A 26,232-nucleotide genomic window follows, 5' to 3' on the forward strand; every position below is an offset into this window, starting at 1 on the left:
CTGCATGTTGCCATTGACGCCATAGCCATGATCGGAATAGACCCAGAGAACGTAGCTGGTAAGGCAAGCAAATAATAGAAGTCAACTTACCTGAAAGAAGACAATGGCAAACCAAAGTCTGCGCAAGGTCACATCGAAGTGTGTGCAGGTTGCAGGGCGTTTGCGGGGTGGGGGCAGGTTGCACGTACTTAATTTTCCAAGATTTGATGGGCTGGAGGTGTGAAAATTCAAAATTCATAGGAGTAGCAAAAATTTAGCCGCTGGTTTTCCCCCCTCTGGCGATACATGTCAGCAGAATTGGATATCCCAAACAAATGCAATATGGCCTAAAATGCTTCAAAACACAAATAGGCCAAAGGACACACTATCGGGTTTGATGTTGTGTATTATTAAATGCAATGACCTTTGGCATGCTTATGAGCCATATAGCAAGCAAGTGCATGTAAAAATAAACAATTCAAAATTGTAAATAGTATTGGATTTATTAAAATATCTTTTCACATGCACAAATTGCACTTTTCAAACTTCTTCCATTTTAGGGTGAATCTAGATACCAATACCAACAACTATCAAAATTTAAAGATCACAATCCAATAGTCCCACTAGGTTGGATTCCAAATTTGCAATCTGTTTTGGTTTTCAACAAATAAAAAAAAAGTTATGGAGTGTGCTCTCAAATGGGTTTACATCACTTTAGTACAACATTGGAGCCCGTTAACCCATGCGTAATGTTCTCATTTAGGTGTGTCCTTGGAGCTCACGTAGTGTACTTTTGAATGATTACTTGGTTGCATGTATGTATAGAACAAAATTTTGATGTTTTTGAATAAATTGCTATATCCTATAGTCTTTAGAATGCATGCTTCACATGCAACATAGCACTTGTAATGCTTTAACGGTCTTGTTCCAAATTCTTACTCCATAATTTTTTGCTCTCAAGTTCAAGTTTGGAATGTGTACTACAACTTAAAGACAAAGTTTGCCAAATTCCGTTGAGCAATGCATAAGTTATGGATCATGCAAGATACCTATATACAGAAAAGTCCCTGAACCTCACCAAAAATGGCTACATCCAAGAAAACAATGACCCAAGGACTACAATTGCGATTGGCTCGACAACAGACATGCAGCAACTACAATTGCGAATGACTCGACTCGTTTATTAGAACAACTTCAAACTACAAAAGTAGACGACAAAGACGGTACGAAATCTTGTTCTCACCATCAACAACATTGGTTTCTTTCACAGGTTCGTCCATTTCTTACACAGCGATAACTTTATTTGAAGTTGGAGAGACAGGCGAATCGATAATCTCAGGACATACTTTGGCAAGACCTGCCAAAACGAACTCGATTAGAAAACTCAAGAAGATCGATAAGTAAACAAAGACGTTCAAAGAGAAGAGAAATACCTTTAACAAAGGCACCACTATCTGTGTCCATATATTCAGTAGGCAGATTAAGTATTCTCAATGCAGAAACGAACAAGAGATTGAGAATACGTTTCTCCTCCAAACAGAGTGTTTAAATATGCGAAACCAGAGATGGAAGAGGAGTAATACGCGTACGCAGTTATCGACATGTATTGATTTGGTCATTAAACAGGAAAATCCATATCATATACAAAGGACAAAGAACTGTCGAACAAGGCCTCATATTCCTCACGCTCACCTGCATGGTGTAAGGATAAAAATGAAAGACAAGCCGAATTAAGATGAACCAAACACAAGAAAGCAAGGACGGCATGCATCACCAACTAAAGGAGTGGATGTTCTTGACCAGGAACGTGCTTGGAAGCACCTCCATGGATTATGCAAATACTAAAAGCACAATCAACTCCGTGAAGACGCATGCGCAACGATAGGCAAACATGGAAGTGACCGCCACATTCCAAATAACGAATTATTCATTGAAAGAAAATAAATATGTGATGCTAAGGCCAAAAAATTACAAGTAGAAATTGGTAGCACTGAATTCTAAATTCACTACTACACCTTCAATCTCATCCTCGATTCTGCCCACACTCAAGAACTCACCAAAATTAAGCAAATCTTACATTCTCAGTGCGCATCTCAGCTCCAGATCGCCTCACCTCGAGATGCATAAACACAAACGACAGGCTCGAGATTTCGTGGTAGATCACGAGCTTCAGCCTCAGAGGAACTCTTTCGATTTTTCGTTTCCTCACGAGCATGAGTTGTCAAACCAGACAGTATCGAAGAAGATCAAGTTGAAAGCCTTTGTTAGCAAAACGGAGACTGAGCTGCAAAAGACTCTGCACCACCAGCACGAACTTCCTGATGTTTCGCAAGATTATTTGCTAGTCGAATCCGCCACAAAACCCAAGATTGCTAAAAGGAGGAAAAAGATACCGAAGGTGGTTTGCGAAGGACCCGGCGAGCAAGTGATTGAGAGGGTTGAAGAGAAACAACGAGGGGTGACATTAAAAACTGAACAAGTGGAATCCGGGGCGATGAATTTCGGCGATGGGAGGTTCAGGGAGGGTAGTCATGGGCAAGCGAAAGAGAAAAAGAAGAAACGAGTCTCTTTTTGTGACCAGGACGATGGCCTGGACGGAAACAGACGGGAAACCCGTTCTATCAACGAAGGCGACAGCAGCGTTGAGCGGTCCAGTGATTCTGGTCACGGGCAGAAAATGAAGAAAACCGTTTCTTTTCCTGACCAGGACCGGGAAACTCTTTGTATCAACGAAGTTGATGCTGATACATTTGATGATTGTGAAAACTACGTTTGGGGAAAGCGATTCACAAAAGAAGAGGACGAAATTCTCCAGGACGCAATTCAGAACTACATCAAGGTAACTCGGATGCGCATTGTTATTGAGTTTGTTTTTCAATCCTTGGCTATCTTTCTTGCTCTTCTCGTTGTATGCCTTTTTGTAACAGTAACAAAGAGTACACGTTCAACTCACTCCTATAGACTACCATAGCAAGAATAAATGCTACTAGAGAGCAACTCGAGTTGCAAAACAAAGTATTTATCAGGGAAGATCATCGAGAAGAGACATCTGCAAAGCATTTATCAGAGAAGATAATCGAAATGAGAGCAATTGAAGTTGCAAAACAGAGTATTTATTGGGGAAGATCATCGAGAAGAGACATCTACAAAGTTGCTATCGCTTGAAGGGTCACTGCATCTCTAAGAGATCTGAATAGCAAATTTTTGAGTCGAAAGAGCCCTAGAGTTGTAAACTTTGAACGGAAGCCCTAGAATTTTGCATGAACATTTGCCACATGGAGCACCCCAAAATTGCAGTTTGAAGAATCCAAGGTCAGATGGACAATACATCACATGCATAGAATAAAATAAAAATAAGCAGTCAGCTATACAATGAAAAGAAACAAAAAAACCAACTGGATAAGCTTTTTCAGTTTTGAAGCTATGAAGGATCATGAAAATAAAGAACTGCAATCCAGGTTATGTGAAGGCAATCTCTTGAGATGATCATGTTAAAGAGAACCCGGTGTACCTAGCATCTCCCTAGAAAATTGTGTACGTATCGTGTTTTGTCTTAACTAGTCTAGGGTATGCATGCATGCTAGCTAAGTATGTAATGCCCTTCAATTTTTATTTTATGGACGTGCTATGCATGCATGTTATGTTGATTTGAGGCTTTGGTGGAAAGCATAGTCTCCAGCAGAAAGTTTTCGTTCACAATATTTTGGGTTGTGCAGGAGCGAGGGTGGAATCAAATGGAGGGTCTTGGCATTATTCTAAACTGTCGCAAGCACGGAGAAGCTCGACATTGTTGGAAAGATATAAGTAATTCACTTAATTCCGTAAAAATTTCCCCAATGGTTTAATCTGAACTCTTTCATAAGTCTTGTATTGCTACATGTGTAGGCCTGTGTTTACTGAAATTTTGCTTTTTGTTCATATTAAAAGTAAAATGTGTCTCCACAATGGTTATGGTTTGATTTGATTGTAGAAGCTGCATTTTCATAGCTCTGCTCTATTTGGCATCTGTGATGGCTGAGTTTCGCCTTCATCTTATGGAGATGTGGCAATGGCTCAACATGCTGATACATGTATATATAAGATCACTAGAGTAGGATTTCTTTAAGGCAATGGCCAATGTTAAGGGGCTAGGTGGAGTTAGAAGGTGGGGTTTGTGGGTGAGTTAGTCACACCACACATTTTTTGATCCTACTTAGGGTCCATCCTAGTTATTTGTCTCTATGGCTACCCTAGAGTTGTACTCCATTCTTGTTGCTGCAGTCTTATTTCTGCTTCCTTCAGCTTCGTGCTCCCTTGAACTCTTGCTTCATTTCCAGCTTTGTTATCAGAGGTCAAAGGACTGCTGCAAAAGTTCTGGATGGAAGTGATTATGTGCTCTAATCATGTTTTGAATAGCCCGCCAAAGCATTAGTGTTGAAACCGTATCAGGCTTGGTATGAGAGAAAACCTGATGTGGGTTATTTCCATACATTTGGATGTGTAGCTTATGCACATGTTCCTAAGGAATTGAGAAGTAAGGTTGATGATAAGAGTGAGAAGTGCATATTGGTGGGCTATAGTATTTAGAGCAAGGACTATAGACTCTACAATCCTGTTAGCAAGGTGGTCTTTTCCAGTAGAGATGCCATTTTTACTGAAATCAGATTTGCCCCTTACTGCTTTTGATAAAAATCAGGTTCATCAGATGCATTTGAAGGGCTGCTGCCCTTTTTTATTGGTGCTGGAGCTGAGAAATCAGAATTTTCAGTGGGATCCACAAGTGGTTCATGTCTCAGTTCAGCCTTTGGCTGGTCCTGTCAGCAGTTTATGCATATAACGTCTGGATTCTTTCATAAATACATAAATAAGTAAATAAATACTTCCAGATATCATAAATAATGTGCTGACACATCTTACATATAGAAGTGTATGCATGCATGAAAGTTCTCTCTTTTATAACGTTTCAATTTTTGCTTTGAATGCCCTATTCTTGTATGCCTGGCAGCTTTAATCAAATTCTACACCATAAAATTACATGTTGACATATCTTACATATATGTATATATGCATGCATGAAAGTTGTCTCTGTTTTGTAATGTTTCAATTTTTGCCTTGAATGCCCTATTATTGTATGCACAGCTTTAATCCAATTGTGCATAGAGTACAAGTTGGGGTATTGTACCCTTCTCTTCGAGACAGTACTGTTCTTGGCTGATCAAGACTCTTTAATTAATGCTAGATTCTTTGGATGTCTAATCATGGGTACAAATACGAATCTAATTGTGTTTTGCATGTAGCAAACAAGGTCAGCTATAAACCTAGTTTGTAATGTTGCTGCCAGGAACAGAATATTAGGGGCGGTTTTGTAGATATAGTTCCTCCATTTTGAGATCGCTTTTTTGTAACTTATTCATCTACTTAATAATTTTGAAGCATGTGATGTTACATTGCTATTTTGAAAGTTTGAGGGTAAGGAAGCATTAACCATGTAAGGTCTAGTTGTATGATGGTTTATAAGTTTCACAACTTCGATGCTGCTAGATAAGTTTGAGATGTTATTCTTATCTATTCATATATGTTTACAGGAAGATGCTTGCCCCACCGGCCACAAAAGGCTATCTTCCGTCGTGCTCATGTCTTGTTAGAAGAAGGCACACACTTAGGACGTTGGTCAAACGAGGAAAGTGGGGCCCTTAGGAGGTGGTAACCTAGAATTGTGAACCTTTGTACTGTATAAATGACCTGCTACATTCATCAATAACATATCTGTCTGTAAAATGCAGATGCTTTGGTTTTATGTTCTGTTGTTTTAATTTTGTCAGATATGTAAAGATGACATTTGTGACACGCATTTTCTCAAACCTAGAAGTCTATTAAAGAGGGGTAGTCTAGAGAGGTCAGAAATGTGGTAGCAAAGAAAATTCATTCCGCCAAAAAGGACTAGTTAATACATGTGCAAACATATTTTTATTCACTGCAGAACTCCAGTTTGAAAGGATTATTTTATTGGTCTTTGAAATGAATCGGCTGGGATTGGCTCCAAAGGGACATTATTGACAAGCATTTATTTTGAGAGAGGAAGATTTATCTAGTATGTTAGCAGAGACTGTTGCTGCCACAGAACATATATTTTTGTTCACTACCAAAGAAAATGAATAAATACCAACAGGGCATTAACTTTCTACATAAGAACAGGAGAACAAGCACTTCAGAATATTCTTAGGAGGGAATACTTGAAGGAAGCAAGAGAGCTGAACAGAGTGAGAGCAATTCAAAACGTCTGATGAAATCAGATAGAAGAAACAGCATACATAGATGAGGTTTTGTTTAAGTGACAAAACCTCATCCTAACCATTAACTGTAGTTAGGGATCCTAACAGTGGTTAGGGGGAAAAACCTCTAATGAGGGAAAAGTGCTCCTAACCCACTTATTGACATTACATTGGTCATTGCCTAGAATATGACAATAATTCTAACACCCCCCCGCAGTGCCAATGTGATGATGTACAAGGAAATGATCAATCACCAAAAGGAGATAAGTTCAAGGCACTGCGAAATCCCTCAAACTTCTTACGTGGAAGTGCTTTGGTGAAGATGTCTGCAACATTGTCATGTGTTGACACATAGATCACTGATCTCCCCTACATGCAACTTCTCTTTGACATATTGATACTGAGCCTCAATGTGCTTAAAGCAATTTGAGTATCAGTGAGAATGGGAGAAGGACCCTCCAATGAGAAATGAAGATCAACAAATAAACGGCGCAGCCAAACACACACAATTGTTGCGGTGAAAGCTGCCCTGTACTCAGCTTCACACGAGGAGGTAGCCACAGTAGCTTGTTTCTTGCTCAACCAAGAAATGCAAGCATGTTCTATAAAGAAACAATTGCCACTTGTGGACTGCCTAGTATCATAGTCTCTAGCCCAATTTGAGTCACTGTAAGCATGCATCTGCAAGTCACCCCCCTTGGGAAACATCAAGCCATAAGACTTTGTGCCTTGCAAGCAATGGAAGATGTGTTTTACAGCCTGCCAATGTGCTGTTTGGGCTGTGCATATATATGTTCACTTGTGATATTGGAAACTGAATATTGGGCCGTGTATTGCACAAATAAGTGAGGCATCGTACAGCATGGCTGTAGAGTGTGGCATCTATTGATTCACCTGCATCATACATAGTTAGCTTCAGCCTTGGCTCCATGGGAGTGAACTGGATCCCCAAATAGAAATTTAACATGCCCAAATCTGTCATGTCAAATTCAGCTTTCAATTCAGCCTTGAAATCTACAATTTTTTCTTCATTTGACCCTGTGAGCAGCATGTCATCTACATAAAGAATGATGACTAAAATATCCCTCCCATCCTTCTTGATGTAGAGGGTACTTTCAGTTGGACTGTTATGAAGCCCCTTGAGGCATCAATTTTGGAGTACCATGCACGTGGGGCTTGTTTCAGCCTGTACAAAGCTTTATTTAGCTTGTGAACTTCAGGAGGTTGCTTGACATAAACCTCTTCCAACAAGTCTCCTTTGAGAAAAGTTGTTTTTATGTCCAACTGATGAACATTCCAATCAAAATGTGCAGTTATAGCAATAACTGATTTGATAGTGGTCATCTTGGAAGTAGGAGCAAATGTCTCCTCATAATCTATGCCCTTCTTCTGAGCATAGCCTTTTGCAACCAGCCGTGCCTTGTACCTGTCAATGGACCCATCTAGCCTTCTTTTGACTTTGAAAACCCATGTAGTACCTATGGCATTCTTACCTGGTGGCAAATCCACAAGATTCCAGATCTAATGTTTATCAATAGACTGCAACTCATCTTGCATGGCATTCATCCAATGCACATTGTCTTTGGCCTCTTCCTCATCAAGAAGAGTACCTGCAAAAGCTGATTCAACATAATGAGCCCCCCCCTTCGTGTCTTGCCGCACTACAAGTTCTGCCATGTATTTCTGTAATCTCTTGCCTGACAGCATCTTCCACTGCCTGTGGAGGAACTAAATCAGCCGGTGGCTGAATTGGGGCATGTGGAAAAGGAGGAGCTTGCTGTAAATGCTGATTTTCAGTAGGGATTTCAGATGTGGGACCCAAAGCAATGGGTAGTTATCCCTCAAAAACATCATCTGATGTGGAAGAAGCTGGCATATTAAATTCAGCATGTGTACGTGCTGAATTTTCTGAGAAGATTACATGTCTGCTGACAAAAATCTTGCGTGTTGCAGGATTGTAGAGACAGTAACCTTTGCTCTCTGCACTATACCCAACAAATATGCATTTAAGTATCTTGTCTGACAGCTTATGTCAAAACTCAACAGGTACATGGGCATATGCAACACATCCAAAGACACGGAAATGTTCCACTGAAGGCTTTCTCCCATGCCAAACTTCATAGGGAGTCTTTCTCTTCAAAGCCTTAGTGGGAGCTCGATTCAAAACATAGTTGGAACACATGAGACCCTCAAGCCAAAACCTATGATGTAACTTTTTGCTCGTGAGCATACATCTATCCATCTCCATAAGAGTTTGATTCTTCTACTCAGCTTTGCCATTTTGCTGAGGGGTCAGCCTCACTGTAAGTTGATGTATGATGCCTTTCTCATTCAAATAAGCCTCAAATTCATGAGACATATACTCCCCCCCTCTATCTGTGCGTAGTCTCTGCACTTTGAGTCCTATTTCATTCTCAACCTTTGCCACAAAGTGTTGAAAATGCCTAAACACATCTGATTTTTTCTTTAAACCATAGACCCAAGTGTAGTTTGGGTAGTCATCAGTAAATGTGACATAATACAGATAACCACCCAATGCAGGAGTCCTCATGGGACCGCAGACATCACTATGAATGAGCCGTAATCTTTGAACAGCTCTTATTGCACCATCCTTTTTGAAGGGAAACTTGTGCATCTTCCCAAGTATGCACCCTTTAGAGCATGAGGGGGAGGTGACTCTAAGGGAGGCAAAGCATCAACCATAGCATGTTTCTGAAGTGCCATCGAGCTGCCATAACTCATATGCCCATATTTGGCATGCCATAACTCTGCATTCTGCATAGCAACAGTGTGAGCAGAAACTGCAAGTGCATGAAAGACCATGAAACAATGTGTCAGATAGTCTCAAGGCATAATCATCTTCTCTGTCTCGAACTGCACACTTGCAATCCGCAAAGACAACCTGAAATCCTCTTTTATTGAGAGAGGACACTGAAAGCAAAATTTTCTTGATTCCAGGCAGATAAAGCACATCATGAATTCTGAAATTTGTGCCATCTGTGGCTGTAAGCACAATCTCACCAATACCACGAACTGAATAAGAAGAATTATTTGCACAAGATACCCTTTTTCCAGCGGGTGATGGATGTAGAGAATCAAACAAACACTTCCTGGAAGTGATATGTTTGGTGGCACCACTATCCAAATACTAATTATTTAATGTCTCATTGACATTGAAAGTGCATGCATCCTTAGAAAGGTCATAACTGCAAGTCAGAAAAGCATAAGAGTGATGTGGCTGTAGTATCCGGAGCAGCCACCTGAAAATCAGAAATGCAAGTCAAAAAGGCATAGTCTTCTTCCACTAAGTTGGCTGAAGCATCATCACCATCATGTGCATGAGGAGCTGAATCTGAGACAGCGATGCTTGAATCCTTTTTCTTTTCCTTGGCAATTCTTTTCTTGCATTCTCCTATGTAGTGACCTGGCTTCTTGCAATAATGACAAATGCCATTTTTTTTGGGGCTTCTCTGCATCACTCTTAACCTTGTGAGAAGGCTGTCGAGAATCAGCTTTATGCTGATGTGTAGACTGATTTGCATGCTGCTTATGCTGCCCGTTTCCTTTGGGCTTGAATTTTGAAAGCATGGCATGTTCACAAGTCATGTTCTTCGTGGTTTGCTCTTCTTGCAACAGAAGTCCTATCATCTCGTGAAAAGTGAGAGGGTTGCCATCCCCCTCAATGACAAATTCAGCGAGATGTAAAATCCGAGATATGACTTAGGAAGAGAATTCAGAGTAGTAGTTATCATCTCTGAATTAGGAATAATCTCATCTATATTCAACAATTGCTCTCTCAAGTCCTGAAGCTTGGTGAGGTGATCATACTTTGAGTGCAGGTATGTCTGGTACGGTAGGTAACAGTACAGCTGTTGTACGTCATCTGTTGTGCGACGCTACTTGAACGGAAGGTTGGTATGGCTTGACAAAAAGAGTACGGACGAGGACACGTACGGCTACACAGCGTGCGCATGGACAGGTATAGGAGTTGTAGAATCAATGTACGATTGTACGACGACAAAATGTATGGATGGGTGCAGAACTGTACGGCGCAAATAGACTGTACGGTTTGTACGGTGCTGTTGGTATTTGTACGACCCTGTTGGTACGGGCAGATTTGTACGACTGATGGCAAATGCGGACAGCACGGAGTTGGAACAAAGCTTGCTCTGATACCAAATGAAGGAAGCAAGAGAGTTGAACTGAGTGAGAGCAATGCAAAATGTCTGGTAGAAAGATAGAAACAACAGACAAAGATGAGTTTTGTCTAAGTGACAAAACCTTATCCTAACCACTAACTGTAGTTAGGGATCCTAACTGTGGTTAGGGGGAAAAACCTCTTATGAGGGAAAAGTGTCCCTAACCCACTTATTGACATTACATTGGTCACTGCCTAGAATATGGCAATAATTCTAACAATAACAGCCTTTTTATACCAGTGAGCAATGCTTGAACTGCTGTACCAGCCATTGTTAGGGCGGAGGTTCATATGAAGAACGAATAGCAGGGAGGAGCCTTATTCTCTAGTGCTAGCATCATGGCTGAGTCTGCTCTTCATGTGTAAGTCACCCCGAACTGAGGGTCAGATTCCACCCAATTTTCCTTAAGGTAATCTTAATATGTGCTAGCACTCTAGACTATAGTGGGTGCTTAGAGTGCAACAATGTCTAAGTTATCAATAGGTCAAAAATCCTAGGGACCATACTACCTATAATTCTCTATACACCACAAGTTCTCGAATTCGACTCATTGACTTTGTATGTCCTCCATCATTGCCAAGGCTTACGCCCAAAGCTGCTGACGAACGCCAACGGGGTTCTAGCTTGGTGGTTGAGGCGGGTGTGTGTGCCCTAGCTAGGCCCCAACTTCACCGCAGATACACCCCCAAAAAAAAAACTGTTGACGAATGATGGCATAAAAACCAACGAGTAGGTTTGCAATGTAGCATGCCTGTTGAGAGTAGAATTGATTGGACATGATGTTACACTCTGCCACACTACCAGTTTTGGTTTCTGAAAAAGAGCCTATTCCTTGATGTAAATTACATGAAAGCACTATTCTCTGAGCTACTGATCCTGGAAAGATCTAATATGGGCCTGGAATCGCTGGGAGCTCAGATTGGCGTGCGTGCCTGGTCTGATCCTTCACAGAGAGGCAGGATCTCCCCTTCTTAAATAATCTTTGAATGCAATAGGAATAATTAATAACTGAGAAAATCGTTGATTTTTTTCTTTGTATCATTTGCTGAACATGACAGTGCTGTGACAAACATAAATTATGCATTGGGAAGGTTGCAGGAACAGTACGGCCACAATTGGCGAAAAATATCGGCTTTATTGGGTAGAGGCCGTGCTAATATCAAGGAGAAATGGAGGACACTAAAACGGCAAAAAGCAACAGGTATTGCTTTCTAATGGGACTGACATGTTGGGAAAATTCTTGCATACTTTTTGAAAACCAGTATTGCATTTGATCAGAAACTTGAAATTGGACACTCTACCTCATAGCAAAGGTAACAATTTTTGATCTCGTTTTGAACACTGATTTTGGAAATGATGCTGAATAAGCTAATGCTTCAATGGTTTGGTAAGTGACTGATGAAGCATACTATCAATCATTCAATGCAATAAACCAAGGGTGTACAAACTTTTAAAGGTTTCTGTCTCTTTAGATTCATGAGAATTGTTATTGCCTCAGTGTCTCTTTAGATTCATTAAGCTTTATCACATCCATTAAATTATATCTGATGCTCTAGATATCAGGCCAGTGCCTCCTTCAGACTGTTAGGAGAACCTCTTTGACTAGCATAGTTTCCTTGTGTTGTTGCTACCATGGCATAGTGACAATAAATATGTAGTAATCTGAGACCAAATATCATGCTCTTCTTTTCACTTGAATGCCATGGTTAATTCTTCCCTTATTTTAGCTCACAATACATTGTTTGAGCTGCCACATTGCTTGCTTCCTATTGAAAGAGATTTGTAGGTTGATAAAACAGCGCAATGATGCATTTATTTATTTGACCTGCATACCTGTCAGGGTATAACTGTTGGCTGTGAGGATCTGGCTCTGAAAAATACAGATGGGCCCTTTGAATGGAGAAAACTCTGTTCATGCAGTAAAAATGCTTAGCATGATACATGCAGATATATTAAAGGGATATAAATATCTTATTCTTTGATTCCTTAGGAGTATCTTATTAGCACTATCTCCCATAATGGTGGGTGGGATGATGATTGGAATCTTTGAGAACCAAGTGGTTGCTAACCAAAGCACAATTTTTGCTAGCGTATGGATGGCACAGCTAGGAATTCAACCATTCCATCCTTCTGCATCTCACTTGATGCATCCATGTTAAGATGCCCATGCCCAAACTGCTCATGCCACAACTTGGTGGAGTTTGTGTTTGCTTTTGGAATGATGGGTGTTGCCATACCTCCCCTTTGTTCTCAGGAGGTCACCCATCCTAATTTTGAGCACACTTAACCAGAGATTTCCACAAATTGGTATTCGATCTTAGCATTACTCAATCTTCTTTGGGTTTAGAAGTTGATATCGACGATGAACGACAACCACCCTGAGTACGCTAAGTTGAATATCATATGAATGTCTTACATTGACTCAAACATCTGATTTAATCCTATTACTTCTTAGAAAGGGATACACTATAGGAAAAGTAATAAAGAAATTCTGTACGGTCCTTCGTTGTAGTCGTTATATCTTCGGAATTTGAAACATAGCCTCTAGTAAGGGCTGCTAGCAGTGAGTAGTTTAGGGGTAACTTTGGAGCTCTTTAGCAGAAATAGCAGAAAAAGAAGTAGAGCGGAAGGGTTAGGTCTCTTTTAATTGAAGAGGGCGTGAGATTTAGCAGCTTCCAGGTGGCTGGCTAGCATACAGCTAGATGTGTCCTTGCAAGTGCAGCCTACAGGCTGATGCTTAGAAAGTGCCAACAATTTGTAATGAAGGGGGAAAATGGGCTAATTTAGAGGCCCTTTAGGGGGATTTTAGGTGAGACATGTGGAGGGACTATATAAGTCTCCATCCACCACATATTGTAGCACCTTTTGCTGTGACATCTAATCCTGTCTACTCCCTCCTCCTTCCTCCTATGTGCTGCCTACTCTCTCTCCCAATCCCTCTCTATCTCTCTCTTCCCCTCACTCTACCACTCTCTTTTCCTCTCCCTCTACCCCTTCCTCTTTTTCTCCCCTCCTCTTCACCCTCTCGTGCCATCTCTGGCCTTCACCAATTCGGCCCTAATATCCCCTTTCATTGCGTTGATATCAAAGCGAAAATCCTGGCACCTTTGATTTTGTTTCCTTTCTTCATTTTCCCATTTATGTTAGAGTTCCACAGGGAGGGTCAAGGGCTACACTGATTCTATCTGTTCAGAGACCGGACGATCGACACACAGCCACCATCGCGTGTAGCTTCGTCCAATTGTCAACAACATTTTCGTCCATGAGCACAAAGAGATGAAGCTTCAAATCTGAACGTGCCGTATCGTTCAATTGTTCCATCGCCACTAAGGCTGCTCAGCCAATTGATTTGTCTGTTGACGACCTGTGCGGTACCCGCCCTCTGCCTCGATCTGTGCGCTACCTGCCCTGTGCCTCGGAGCTGCCTACCCGTCATCTATTGTAGCAAAACCCGCTTGCAATCGCAGCCCATACGTGACTGTGAGGCCACGCCATGCCAGGCCACACCAACCCGCCAGCCCGTCGCGGGTCATCTCATGGCAGCTCCTTTCGTTCACAGCTACTCTTTTGCTACGCCCGCCAGCCCGTCGAGCCAATTGATCCCTTGGCCGTCGTCTACTACGTGCTAACGCCCGTGCAACGTTGCCTCGCCGTCGCCCGTGCGTTGCCCTACGCGATGCCCTCGCCGCTTCCCATTTCCGCCCTTCAAACCTTAGCCTACAAGGTTTGTTTCCTAGGTTAGTCTAACATGGGTTAGTTTGGTTGGTTAGGTTAGTAGTTAGGATGTAGTTTAGGTTTGGTTAGGCTTAGTTAATTTGGGTCAAGTTAGCTAGTTGGGGTTAGGTTAGATCAACTTAACTAGGGTGAGATTAAGTCATGGCTAGGTTAGGTTAGACTAACTACCTTTTCTAACTGTCCTAGAGGTCTTTAGGTCAGTGGACTAACTGTCCTAGGTGACCTAGCCCCCCCCCCCCCTCGAAAAAAAGAAGGAAAAACTCAGAATTTTCCAGTCTCTTTTAGGGGCTTCTACAGCCCTATTTTGGCTCATTCGGGCCTCGTTTCACAGCTTCTTCGACGGCCTTTCTCCCGAGCCTCTCCATCGACCTTTTACGTGTTTCCACACACTATCTATTACGCATGGATTTGCTATCCATTTCTCCTTGCCTACATTCGAGCTCCTCTCTCCAGGGCCAGTCACCATGCCACCGAAGCGTGTCCCTCGTGATATATTGTATGACAATGATGAGGATGCTCAATATTAGCAAGTGCCTGTCACAGTGGCTGCATCCAATGGTGGTAGAGAGGTTCCTTCCACTCAGCCTCCAACTCCTGCATCCTGAGAAGCGCAAGCAGCGCAGACACAGTTTTTGGATGCCCTCTCCTCTATGCCCCAGGGTGCTTTCCGCTAGATAGGATAGGAGTTTTCCAGCGGCTTACCACAGCCGTGGCTATGCAGAATATTGCTCTTGCCCATATGGGACAGCATGTCACATCTGCCATTGCTATGCAGGATAAGGGTAAGCAGCCCATACCCTAGCAAGGGGACCACCTAGACAGTCAAGATGATTTGTCTGCTCCACGTAGGGGTTTTATGGCAGATGCCCGCCGTGCCTATGAGCATCAGTCTTCTAGACCATTGCATGTACCCCAGCATGGGGATTATCTAGACTTAGATAATGCATTTTCTGTGCCACAGAGCACCTTCTTGTAGGATGTCAGGCCATCTTTTGGCTCACAGTTTTCTACATCTATGCAGGCGGAGCCGTCTCTTTTGAGCCGACCTATTGGTGTGCATCCGGTTAGTAGCTAGTCCCTGCTATGTATGATGGAGTTTATGGTTTTCAACCTTGTGAGTGACTATCATGAGATTGAAACTGCACTATGTTGTGTTTTTAAAGGATGAGTTTGGGAATGTTCTCGGATTCATCTAGGTATATGCTTCTGCCGTATTAGCGGACGTGCAAATTTCACCTTATGAAGTTTTCGTCCAAGTTGCGGCCTGCTGGTATTGTGATAATTCTTTCTATCTTAAATGGTGCGTTGCCCTATCAGCTAGATTTAGATTTAGATGCTCGTTGGGGAGAGACTAAAATGAAAACGTTTAGACTTCACAAGCAGTTGTAGCTTGATTAAAGAGATTTTGGACTACCTTTTGATTAGCCTTCTCCTTTAGTGCTAGCCTTCGTCATGGCTGAGTCTGCCCTTCACCTCCGGAGTGCTGACAGAAACTCAGTACGAAGACTTTGTATAAATGGATGCTCGAGTATGTGTGGGTGTGTGGATTTGTATGTGTGAGAGCATATTTTTATACTATGGTCTACACCCACTGTTGGGCGCTGATGACGTCAGTGGGGATGTCATAGTAGCTAGTCCCTGCTATGCATGATGGAGTTTATGGTTTTCAACCTTGTGAGTGACTATCATGAGATTGAAATTGCACTATGTTGTGTTTTTAAAGGATGAGTTTGGGAATGTTCTCGGATTCATCTAGGTATATGCATCCGGTTAGTGCTCCTTTCACCGCACGAGCGAGTATACGTGGAGCCGGCTTGGGTTTATATGGCAGCCCACACCCTTGGGAGAGAGGTCAGTCCTCTTCTCAGCCCTTTGGTATGCCATCATTTCAGAGAGATGCATTTGGCAGAGAGACCCAGCCAGGGGTTCATGCACCTATCGCTCCATCAGCGAGCACATATAGCCAGACGCAGCCAGTGCATCAGATGGTAGCAGCTACTACGCAAGAGGGGGTTCGTGGTAGGCAGCAAGCCACTTTTGATGACATGTTGGGCAGATTCTTTGCATTCATATAAGGCCCTACCTGAGGCCATTAAACTTGAGATGTCCTTCTCCGATTATGTGAACCTCAAGCGTGAGGATGCTTGCACTTCTGGAGGCTACACACACAAGAATTATGGAGCCAAGGATATCAAGGACAAACTCACAGTGCATAAGTTCAAAGGAGACACTCGCACACCCAATGAGCTGGAGGAGTGGCTTACGAAGTTGGAAGATTATTTCAGCTTCTACCCAAAGCAAGATGAGGATCGCATAATCTTTGTGGGTATGCACATGCAGGACTATGCACATACTTGGTGGCGTTGTATGAGGGACTCGCCTCAGAGGCGAGCCACATGGAAAGAGTTCAAGGAGTTGATGATCACCACATTTGTATCCCTGCTCATATTGGAGCAATATCTGGCTGAATTCTATGCATTATTGCAGACCGGTACTGTCCAAGAGTACTTGCAACATTTTTGGAGACTTTCCTTGTTTGTACAGGACGTATCTGAGAGAGGGAAGTTGCTGTGTTTCATCCAGGGATTGAGTCCTCTCGCTGCAGATGTGAAGGCACATTATCCTCAAACAATTGAGCGTGCAGCCCAATTGGCAGAGGTATTTGAGCCCAAATATGCCAGCAAGTATAAGATGACAGCGGGCAGCACATATGGGAATGCAAATGAGGCTGAGAAGACGCCTAAGGTGACTGATTGGCATGATAAAAAAATTGCAGGAGTGCCCTTTCCAAGGTTTCCTACTGTTTCAGGTAGTTAAGTGGCCTATGCTAGGCCATACATGCCATATGATGCCAAGCCAGGGACTAAGCCTAGTGCTGGAAATGAAAAATCAGAAATTAAGCAGTATAGCAGGGCCATAATGGACAGCAGAAAAAAGACAAACTTATGCTTTAAGTGTGGGGAGAAATGGACCCCTGAGCATCGGGATGTTTGCAAGTGTTGAAATCTCTGATGATGAGGATTTGGTTGATGCCACAGATTGATTCGATGCCTCTCATGATGAGACATCAGGATCACATGATGCGGATGAGGCTTCTGACAATGGATCCATAAGGGGATTGATTTCCCTTTTGATCTGGGTGGGGCAATTGGTCATGATATTCATGTTATGTCATCACTGGACATTCAGCCCACTCGTGGCATGTGAGTTCGTAGACCTACGTCTTTTCTTGTGGAGCATCAGGTTGCTATGTCTTTTCTTGCACGAGAGGATGCAAATGGAAATGCTTCTGTGGACGAGGAGGAGATCTATTGGAATGCGCAGAAAACAATTTATGCCATCTCTTTTCATGCCTTGATGGCTAAAAGTGCTGAAACTATGAGATTGAAAGGGCAAATAAATGGCAGGACTGTTCACATGCTTGTGGACAGCGGTAGCACTCATAGTTTTATCAATTCTAAGACCTTATAGAAGGTGGAACTGATTGCTATTGAGATTGACCATGGGCTGAGAGTAGAGGTGGCAAATGGACAGCATTTGGTCAGTAAATTTTGTTGCCAAGATGCAAGGATCAAGCTCTCTGAGGATTTTGATTTTGTTGGGGATCTCTTGGCATTGGATATGGGCCCAATCGATGTTGTCCTAGGCTGTGTTTGGCTGAAATCCTTGGGCAAAATCACCATGGACTTAAATGCTTTGTCACTCAGCTTTGTTCGCAGGGGAGGATCTATAACATTGCATGGTATTGCAACCCCTAAATTGCAGGTCATTTCAGCGAAGCAGTTGGCCAGAGAACTCAAGAGGGAGTGTGCCATCTATGCACTGAATGTGTTAGTTTCTCAGGAGGGTAGCATTTCCCATGTTGAGGATTGTGATATGCAGAAGTTGCTCTCAGAATTTACAGATGTGTTTGCTGATATGCCTTAATAGTTGCCTCCACGAAGAGATGTTGATCATGCCATAGTGCTTGAGCCTGGTAGCAAGCCAATTAATAAGACTCCGTACCGTCTCTCGAAAGCAGAACGAGAAGAAGTGGCCACACAGGTGCGAGAATTGCTTGAGAAGAAATTTATCTCTCATAGCACTTCTCCTTTTGCATCCCCAGTGCTCCTCAGTGCTCCTGGTACAGAGGAAAGATGCTTCATACCGCATGTGCATTGACTACAGAGACTTGAATAAGGCTACTATCAAGAACATGTGTCCGATCCCTAGGATAGATGACCTATTGGATGAACTCAAGGGTGCTCGATTTTTCACTAAGATTGATTTGAGGTCAGGCTACCATCAAATCAGAATGAGAGAAGGAGATGAGCACAAGACAACCTTTCGCACATAAAGAAGTTTATATGAGTTCAAAGTTATGCCTTTTGGATTGACCAATGCATCGGCTACTTTCAAAGCACTCATGAAAAAGATTTTGCAGCCTCTTCTTTACATCCTCATTTACAGCAAGGACAAGCAGGAACATATCAGACATGTCAAAAACAAGTTTTGGAAATCGTGAGATTGCATCAGCTTTATGCTAAAGCCAGCAAATGCACTTTCATGGTAGAAGAGGTTGAATATCTTGGCCACATTGTGAGCAAGGATGGAATTCGGGTGGATCCAGCCAAGGTAAAATAGGGACTGGCCATAGCCGCAAAATCCCACCCAACTCCGAGGCTTTTTGGGTCTGACTTCTTTGTATAGGAGATTTATTAAGCATTTTGCCAAGAGGGCAGCTCCTCTCACTGACTTGTTAAAAAAGGATGCTTTCAAATGGTCAGGAGAAGCACAAGTCAGTTTTGAGGACCTCAAACATGCCTTGAGTAATGCACCTATATTAGTGTGCCTTGGCACGTCCTTTCACTGTAGAGATGGATGCAAGTGGCAAAGGACTGGGGGCTGTTCTGAGACAGGAACATGGAGTTATAGCTTTCGAGAGCAGAAATTTACAGCCAAGGAATTGGACTATCATATTTATGATCAGGAAATGCTGGCCATATTACATGCTTTTGAGAAATGGCACCACTACCCGTACGGTAGTAGGATTAAGGTTAAGACGGATCATAGGGCACTCAAGTACTTCCTTACGCAGCGCAATTTATCCATGAAGCAGATTTTTGGTTGATTGCAGTCCAGTCTTACGATTTTGACATTGAGTACAGGAAGGGGAAAGAAAATGTGGTTGCCGATGCTTTGTCTAGAATGTGGACTTGCAATGTCATGACAAGAGAAATGATTATTTAGTTAATTAATAGTCATTAGAACCTTATTATTGTTAGGCGCTAATTTGATGGTGCAGCTATATGTTTGTATTTATGATCGATCAAGCGGTGTAAAGAGTACCGCAAAACTATGTAACATTGGCCAATGATTAGTAATAAAGATGTGTGCACACGTGTCTAGGTCCTAGGGGCAACTGCAGTCTCTCCTTCAAGAACCTCTTGATAGGGAGTTCTCCTTTTGTAGTGAAAGAAGAAATGAGACCAGCCAAGAACAAGGTGATGAGTTTACGCCTTCAACTCGAAACTGAGCACACATGGATTATAATCCAAGTGCAAGAGGAAGAGAGGAGACTCTGGTTGATAAGCTGATTTTCTAGCTTAGCAATATGATTGAACAGTCCATTATGACAGGATTAGGGACTACGCGGACTTTAAACTTTGGGGATGAAGAGTTGAGTACCCCTTCTAAGAGATCCAAATTCCAACCGCGAGAGAGAATTGTTGGAACACTGAAAGGAAAGAGTAGAGTGGACACAAACTCAGAATACTTGCTTATAGAATGAAGAAGAAAGAGGTCCTTAAGTGGGCACCTCATACAAGGTCACTGACATCACTGATGACCTCAAAGCTCCACAATCATCTCCTCAATCTGCTCCTAGATTCACTCAATCATCCTATGTGGCTTTTCCACCACCTAACTGTGCTTGTGGGCACCTAACTGTGCCTCTAGCACTCACACATAGAAACATAAGGTGTGCCTGAGGCATACACCTTGAGATATCCCAACAAACCCCCCCTCAAGGAAATGCCTCAGGCTATGTCAAGGATACATCTAGTCTCATAGTTTCTCATGCCATCTCATGGTGGTCAAGGATAAATCTATGGCTAGGTTCTCATGCTAGCAAGGGTTCCCTTGGGTGTAAGGTAAACAGAAAGGGATACAAACAGACCTTCCAATGGTTATCTCCCCTACATGTACATGCACACAATGTCTGTAGGAGGTACCATGGAACAAAAAAACATACACATGGCCTACATCATAAGGTGACCAGAGGTGTTTACAAAACACACACAGCACAATAGTTTATTTTCATTCATTTTGGAGGACTATCCAGGCTGAGTACCTTGACATAAAAAGAGAGATCTGGAGCATACATAGAGATGATTTAAAATGCATAATCTTCATGGGATGCCTCATCTTGTGGAGGCAAAATATCCATGTCAAGGCAAGGTCTTACCACATGGGCAGTGTCTAGTGCCTTATAAGATGGTACTATGATAGAATAAGTGGATTTGAAAGTCATATCCTTCAAGATAACAATTATCTTGTCATCTCCATAGTTGTGTAGAGAAGCATATCTTAGGTGTCTGACCTTCATCTTTTTCTTGTACTTGGAGTCAAATAAAAGTGCCATGAGAGGGTAGATCTCTGTATTTGCTTCCTTTTTTGGCAACCATTGTTTTGGCAATCTTCAACAAGGAAGTCAGGTTGACATTTTCATCCTTTGTAGCATAACAAGACATTGCTTGATGTTTTGGCTTTTCACATATTTGGCATAAGCAAGCCATGAGAGGCTCTAACCCAAGTATTGGGTAGTGTCTTCTTTCTTACAGATGATATATGAGCAATAAAAGGTAATCTTTTCAAAGAGTAACAATCTTGAAATGCAAGATGTCTAAGCAAGAAATGACCAAGTAGATGCTAGAAAAATGAGCATAGCAGACTGAAAATAAATCTTGGTCAAACTATCAGTCAAACTTTGACTGTCCAAGGTCAAACTTAGACTTGCATAGTCAAGCTTTCATGGCCAAAGAGGCAACTCAGAAATCTGCTCCAAATCGTTATGCAAATGTCGGAATTCAGAGGGCTTTTGTACTGAAGAGAAAGGTAAATAGGTAGAGCTTCTCCCTCAGAAAGGATTTGCGCAGAAAACGGCCACGTCGCCCACCATTGTAGAGGAAAAATGGACTGGTTTTTCGTCGAAAACTACCCGAATACTGCTCCAAAAGGGCTCAGACTTGATGAGCAGGGAGGTCGTGATGTCGCCCAGCTCCCTCTGAGAGGAAATCGACAATGTAGCTCTCCACAGTGAGAACCAGGAAAAAGATCGTCGCGGCTTCCTGAGACAATGCCGCCTAGAAGATGGCGAGATAAGTCATGTAGCTTGTTCTGCAGATTCGCCCTGCCCTTGGGAAGACTCTCCTGAAGGATGAGATGCTGAGAATGCAGGTTTGAAGAGAACTTGCACTTCCAAAATCGACTTTGGAAGGGAAGGTGGAAGATGAAGGTGAAGAAGAAGATGATGATGTGGCACCTAACTAGGGCTCAAGGAGGATCAAATGGCTCTGATACCATGTTGGAACACTGAAAGGAAAGAGTAGAGTTGACACAAAATCAGAATACTTGCTTATAGAATGAAGAAGAAAGAGGTCCTTAAGTAGGCACCTCATACAAGGTCACTGACATCACTGATGACCTCAAAGCTCCACAATCATCTCCTCAATCTGCTCCTAGATTCACTCAATCATCCTATGTGGCTTTTCCACCACCTAATTGTGCTTGTGGGCACCTAACTGTGCCTCCAGCACTCACACATAGAAACATAAGGTGTGCCTGAGGCATACACCTTGAGATATCCCAATAAGAATCGAGTTCCCCAAATATGATGGGGCAAGGGAGGCTGACAAAATCCTCAATTGGATTCGGCTACACTTTGCCCATCAAGACAAGACCGAGCAAGAGAAGCTTGCTCTTGCCACATTGCATTTGCAAAAGGATGCTCTAATGTGGTGGTCTTTGTCACAAATAGAAAAAGAGCCTATTCATGAATTGGCTAAGTTTGTGGAGCAACTGAAAGCCACTTTCATGCCACCGAGGCATGAAGAGAACCTAACCTTTCGTTGGGAGAGGTTTAGGAAGTTTGATAATGAGAGTAATTAAGATTTTACAGCCAGGTTTTGGAAACTCTCTCTCGAGTTACCCGAAAAGAGTGAGGAAGATAGGAGAAAGAAGTATTTAGCAGCCTTAAGCCCAAAAGTAAGATACGAGGTTGAAATGTTTAACCCGATTGTGCTTAAGGACCTCACTAAGCTGGCTAAAATAGCCGAGAGAAAATTGAATCCTCGTAAATCCTTCAATAAGGAGGGTGGGTCAATATCTAAGACCAACAACATACCCACTTTTAGGAAACCAAATCGGTTTAAGACTAATAAAGAGAAGGGGAAAGCTCTTGTAAGGAATGTGAATAACCAATCACGTCCTGGATGGGTGCCATTTCCTTCTATGTCGGATGAAGAGAAGAAGAACTTGATGAAGGAAGGAAAATGTTTCGGGTGTAAGAAACATAATTCAAGGCACGCATGGCATAAGTGTCTAGTTCTCTTGGCTAAAATTGCCAAGACGAATTCAGTAAAAGGAAAAGCCAAGGCATCCAAGCAGAAGGGTGAGGCTTCTACCTTGTCACCCTTGAAATCTACCGTGACTATTGAGCCAATAGTGAATGCTGTCCATTCAGCCAATACCTTTGGGCCTCATGATCTTTTTAAGGTTTATGAATTCGTGAATGGACAGAGAATAGTGGCTCTCCTGGATGATGAATGCAATTATGACTTAGTGAGTGATAGATTGGTAAAACTACTCCATCTTAAACCATAACCTATAAAAAACATATCACTCTTGGAAGCATTTAGGGGACATAATGAAGAAGACACATCCATAGTACGGAATATCCCTTTTTGTATACAAAAATATAGAGATCGAAGGGATTTTCTAGTAGCTCCTTTACAAGACGTTGACATTTAAAAAAAAATTATGGCGGTATGATTTTAACCTTGCTATTTATCCTTATTCTCATCATTGTTGCTTTGTACATAAGGATGAAAACATAAGGATCATAGGGGATGGAGATGTGTATACAATTCCATTGATTACCCCTACCCAAGTGAAAAGATTGGTAAAAAGAGAGGTGAGTTCTTTAGAGCTTATCAGGATCGATTTTCAAGAGATGACTAATTCGAACTGCCTATGGAGAGAGAATATAATTATGCCATAGACTTAGAGTCAAGAGCTTCTCCTCCATGTAGAGCCCCATACAGGTTGAACATGATAGAAATAGAGGAGGTGGAAAAACAAATTGAAGAAAGACCTGATTCGTCCAAGCAGTTCTCCATTTGGAGCACCTGTATCATATCGTATGTGTATAGATTACCGTGCTTTGAATAAACTTACGATTAAGAACTAGTATGCAATTCCAAGAGTGGATGATTTATTGGATATGCTTAAAGGTGCTAAAGTTTTTCGCAACATTACAAGTTTTTGGTCATGCCTTTTGGCCTAACTAATGCTCCAGCCACTTTTAGTAGGTTGATGAGAAGGGTTTTGTGACCCTACTTGGGAAAATTTGTCATAGTCTTCTTTGACGACATATTAGTTTTCAGCCAGACTGAGGAAGAGCATAAGGATCACCTTGCTAAGGTGATGGAGCTCCTAAGGAAGGATCGATTGTTCCTAAATACCAAGAAGAGTGAGTTCTTCAAGACAGAAATAGAGTATTTGGGACACATTGTGTCTGCTGAGGGAATTCAGGTTGACCCTGAAAAGGTCAAGGCCATAATTGAATGGCCCATACCCAAAAATATACATGATCTGAGATCCTTCCTAGGGATATGTAGTTATTATCGTAGATTCATTAAGAATTTTGCACGTCTTGCTTCTCCACTAACAGATTTGTTGAAGAAGCATTCCTTGTATGAGTGGGGATAGGTTCACCAAGTAGCTTTGAGGAGCTTAAGAGAACATTGGTCACTGCACCAGTGTTAACACTTCCGGACATGGACAAAGAGTTCTTTGTTGTATGTACGGATGCGAGTGGTACCTGGATTGGGGCAATGTTTATGCAAGGAGGGCATCTCATTGCTTATGAGAGTAGAAAACTTCAAGGGGCTGAAATGAAATATATCACGTATGAGGAGTTACTGGCAGTCATTCATGCTTTGAAGTTATGGAAGCATTATCTATATGGTTCTGCTTTCAAGATTAAGACTGACCATCAAAGTATCAAGCACTTGTTTTCTCAACCCATTGTTTCTTCAAGGCAAATCAAATGGGCTGAATATATTCAATCCTGTGGGCAACCAAATATTGAATATCATCCAGGAAAGGAGAGTTTAGTAGCTGATGCTTTGAGTAGATGGCCCCAAGTTAATCACTTTTGTGATTAAGGAGAATCATTAGGAGCGATGGTTGAAGCTTATCCTATAGATGAGGACTTCGCTGAAATTTATGGGAAGATTCAGCGTAACGAGGTCGGGGGTTTAGAGGCTTATTCCATCATGGATGGATACTTATTGTTGGGACGTGCCATATGTGTATCCAAAACATTTCGGTATCTAGTCATGAGTGAGCTACATGTGAGTCCATATTTTGGACATAGAGGCATTAGAGGGACAATTGACAATATTGAGAGGTACTTCCATTGGCCTAAACTTCGCAAAGAAGTTTCAACCTTTGTTCAACAATGTGACGTATGTCAGCGCATTAAATCTGACACAAGTAAGACTGCTGGTCTTTTGCAGCCTTTGCCTATTCCCTCTGAAGGTGGGAACACATTACAATGGATTTTGTGTCAGGTTTCCCCAAGGTTGGTCAGTCTGAGCAGATTTTCACTGTTATAGATAGGCTGAGTAAACAGGCTCATTTTATTCCCTGTAAAAAAGAGTTGTCTACTTCTGAAACAGCAAGGTTATTCATTAGGGAAATCTTTAGGTTACATGGGTTACGAAAATCTATTGTATCCGATAATGATGGCCGTTTCATTAGCAACTTTTGGACAGCCGTTTTAGAGAATCTGGGAACCAAACTGAAATTTACTACAGCCTTCTATCCTCAAGCAGATGGACAAAGTGAGAATGCCAATCAAACCATAATTAATTACTTCGAGCTTATGTCTATGACCAACCTAGAAGGTGGCCAGAGTTCTTACCCATGTTAGAGTTTGCTTATAATAACACTGTACATACTTCCACCAAGAAAGCCGCATTTGAAATATGTATGGGCAATGTTTATGGTTTACCCACTTCAATAACACACTCGGGGTGTAGCATGCAACGGTTATCTGATCGTGTAGTTCACAGCAAGACCTTCTTTAAACCTTTAGCGAGGAATGAGTGTTGTTTACCATAGAGAGAGAAAGGAGATGAGGGTAGAGAGAGAGTAGAGTTGACAACTGATTGGGTCCTTGTATCCACTGAGGGCCCCCTCCCCCAATCATGGGAGAATTTGCTTTATACTTGGAGAACTAAGAAATACAAAGAACACTCTTCAAAAGAGCACGGAACGCGCTTTTGAAGAGCTCACTGTGCATACATATAGCAGACCCAAGGACTTGAGAGGCAACGCCGACCAATACCGAGACCTTGATGCTGTCCACACTTACGATGTAGGACGCTTTTGCAAGGCAAGGAAGAGGCTTGTGCTGTCTACCGGAATGCAGGGCTATTGCGTGAGTGAGAGTGAAAACTAGAAGTGATAGATCCTATGAGAGAGCTGAATGATGACTGAAATATAGAGCTGAGAGTGAGCTGTGTAAACTATAAAAGAGAGCTGAGAAAGCTGAGGAAATAGTGTCCAAACCTCTCTCCGTTTGCCGGTCCAAACCTCCGACTGTTGTGCTGCATGGTCACCTTCAGATCAGGCTGAACTGATGGCCAAGGGACTGAGGCTAGAGCAGGGCCAGATTTGAGGATCTTAGGGGCTGCACAGGAGGCTGAAGTGGAGCTGTAGGAGAACTGAAGGTAGGAGCAAACTGAATGAGAAAACAGGGCAGCCAAGTGGCCCTTTTATAGGGCTGGACTGAGCCAACC

At 42.2% G+C, this 26,232-nt stretch overlaps 1 protein-coding gene across 1 annotated transcript in view; it reads left to right on the forward strand.

Moving 5' to 3' along the window:
- The first annotated feature begins 1,975 nt into the window (after nt 1–1,975).
- The window catches only part of LOC147880085 (uncharacterized), a 77,049-nt gene continuing 52,792 nt past the window's right edge, over nt 1,976–26,232 (forward strand). Inside the window, exons 1-4 of the mRNA XM_087371754.1 lie at nt 1,976–2,818; nt 3,696–3,783; nt 5,544–5,658; nt 11,521–11,630. Of these exons, the coding sequence (XP_087227880.1) occupies nt 2,099–2,818; nt 3,696–3,783; nt 5,544–5,658; nt 11,521–11,630 (1,033 nt within the window). The 5' untranslated portion in view covers nt 1,976–2,098. The remainder of the gene's footprint in view (nt 2,819–3,695; nt 3,784–5,543; nt 5,659–11,520; nt 11,631–26,232) is intronic.

Source organism: Dipteris shenzhenensis, chromosome 33 (genome assembly GCF_047967505.1).
Source record: "Dipteris shenzhenensis isolate YYH24624 ecotype China chromosome 33, Dip_SZ_1.0, whole genome shotgun sequence".
Taxonomy (NCBI): Eukaryota; Viridiplantae; Streptophyta; class Polypodiopsida; order Gleicheniales; family Dipteridaceae; genus Dipteris; species Dipteris shenzhenensis.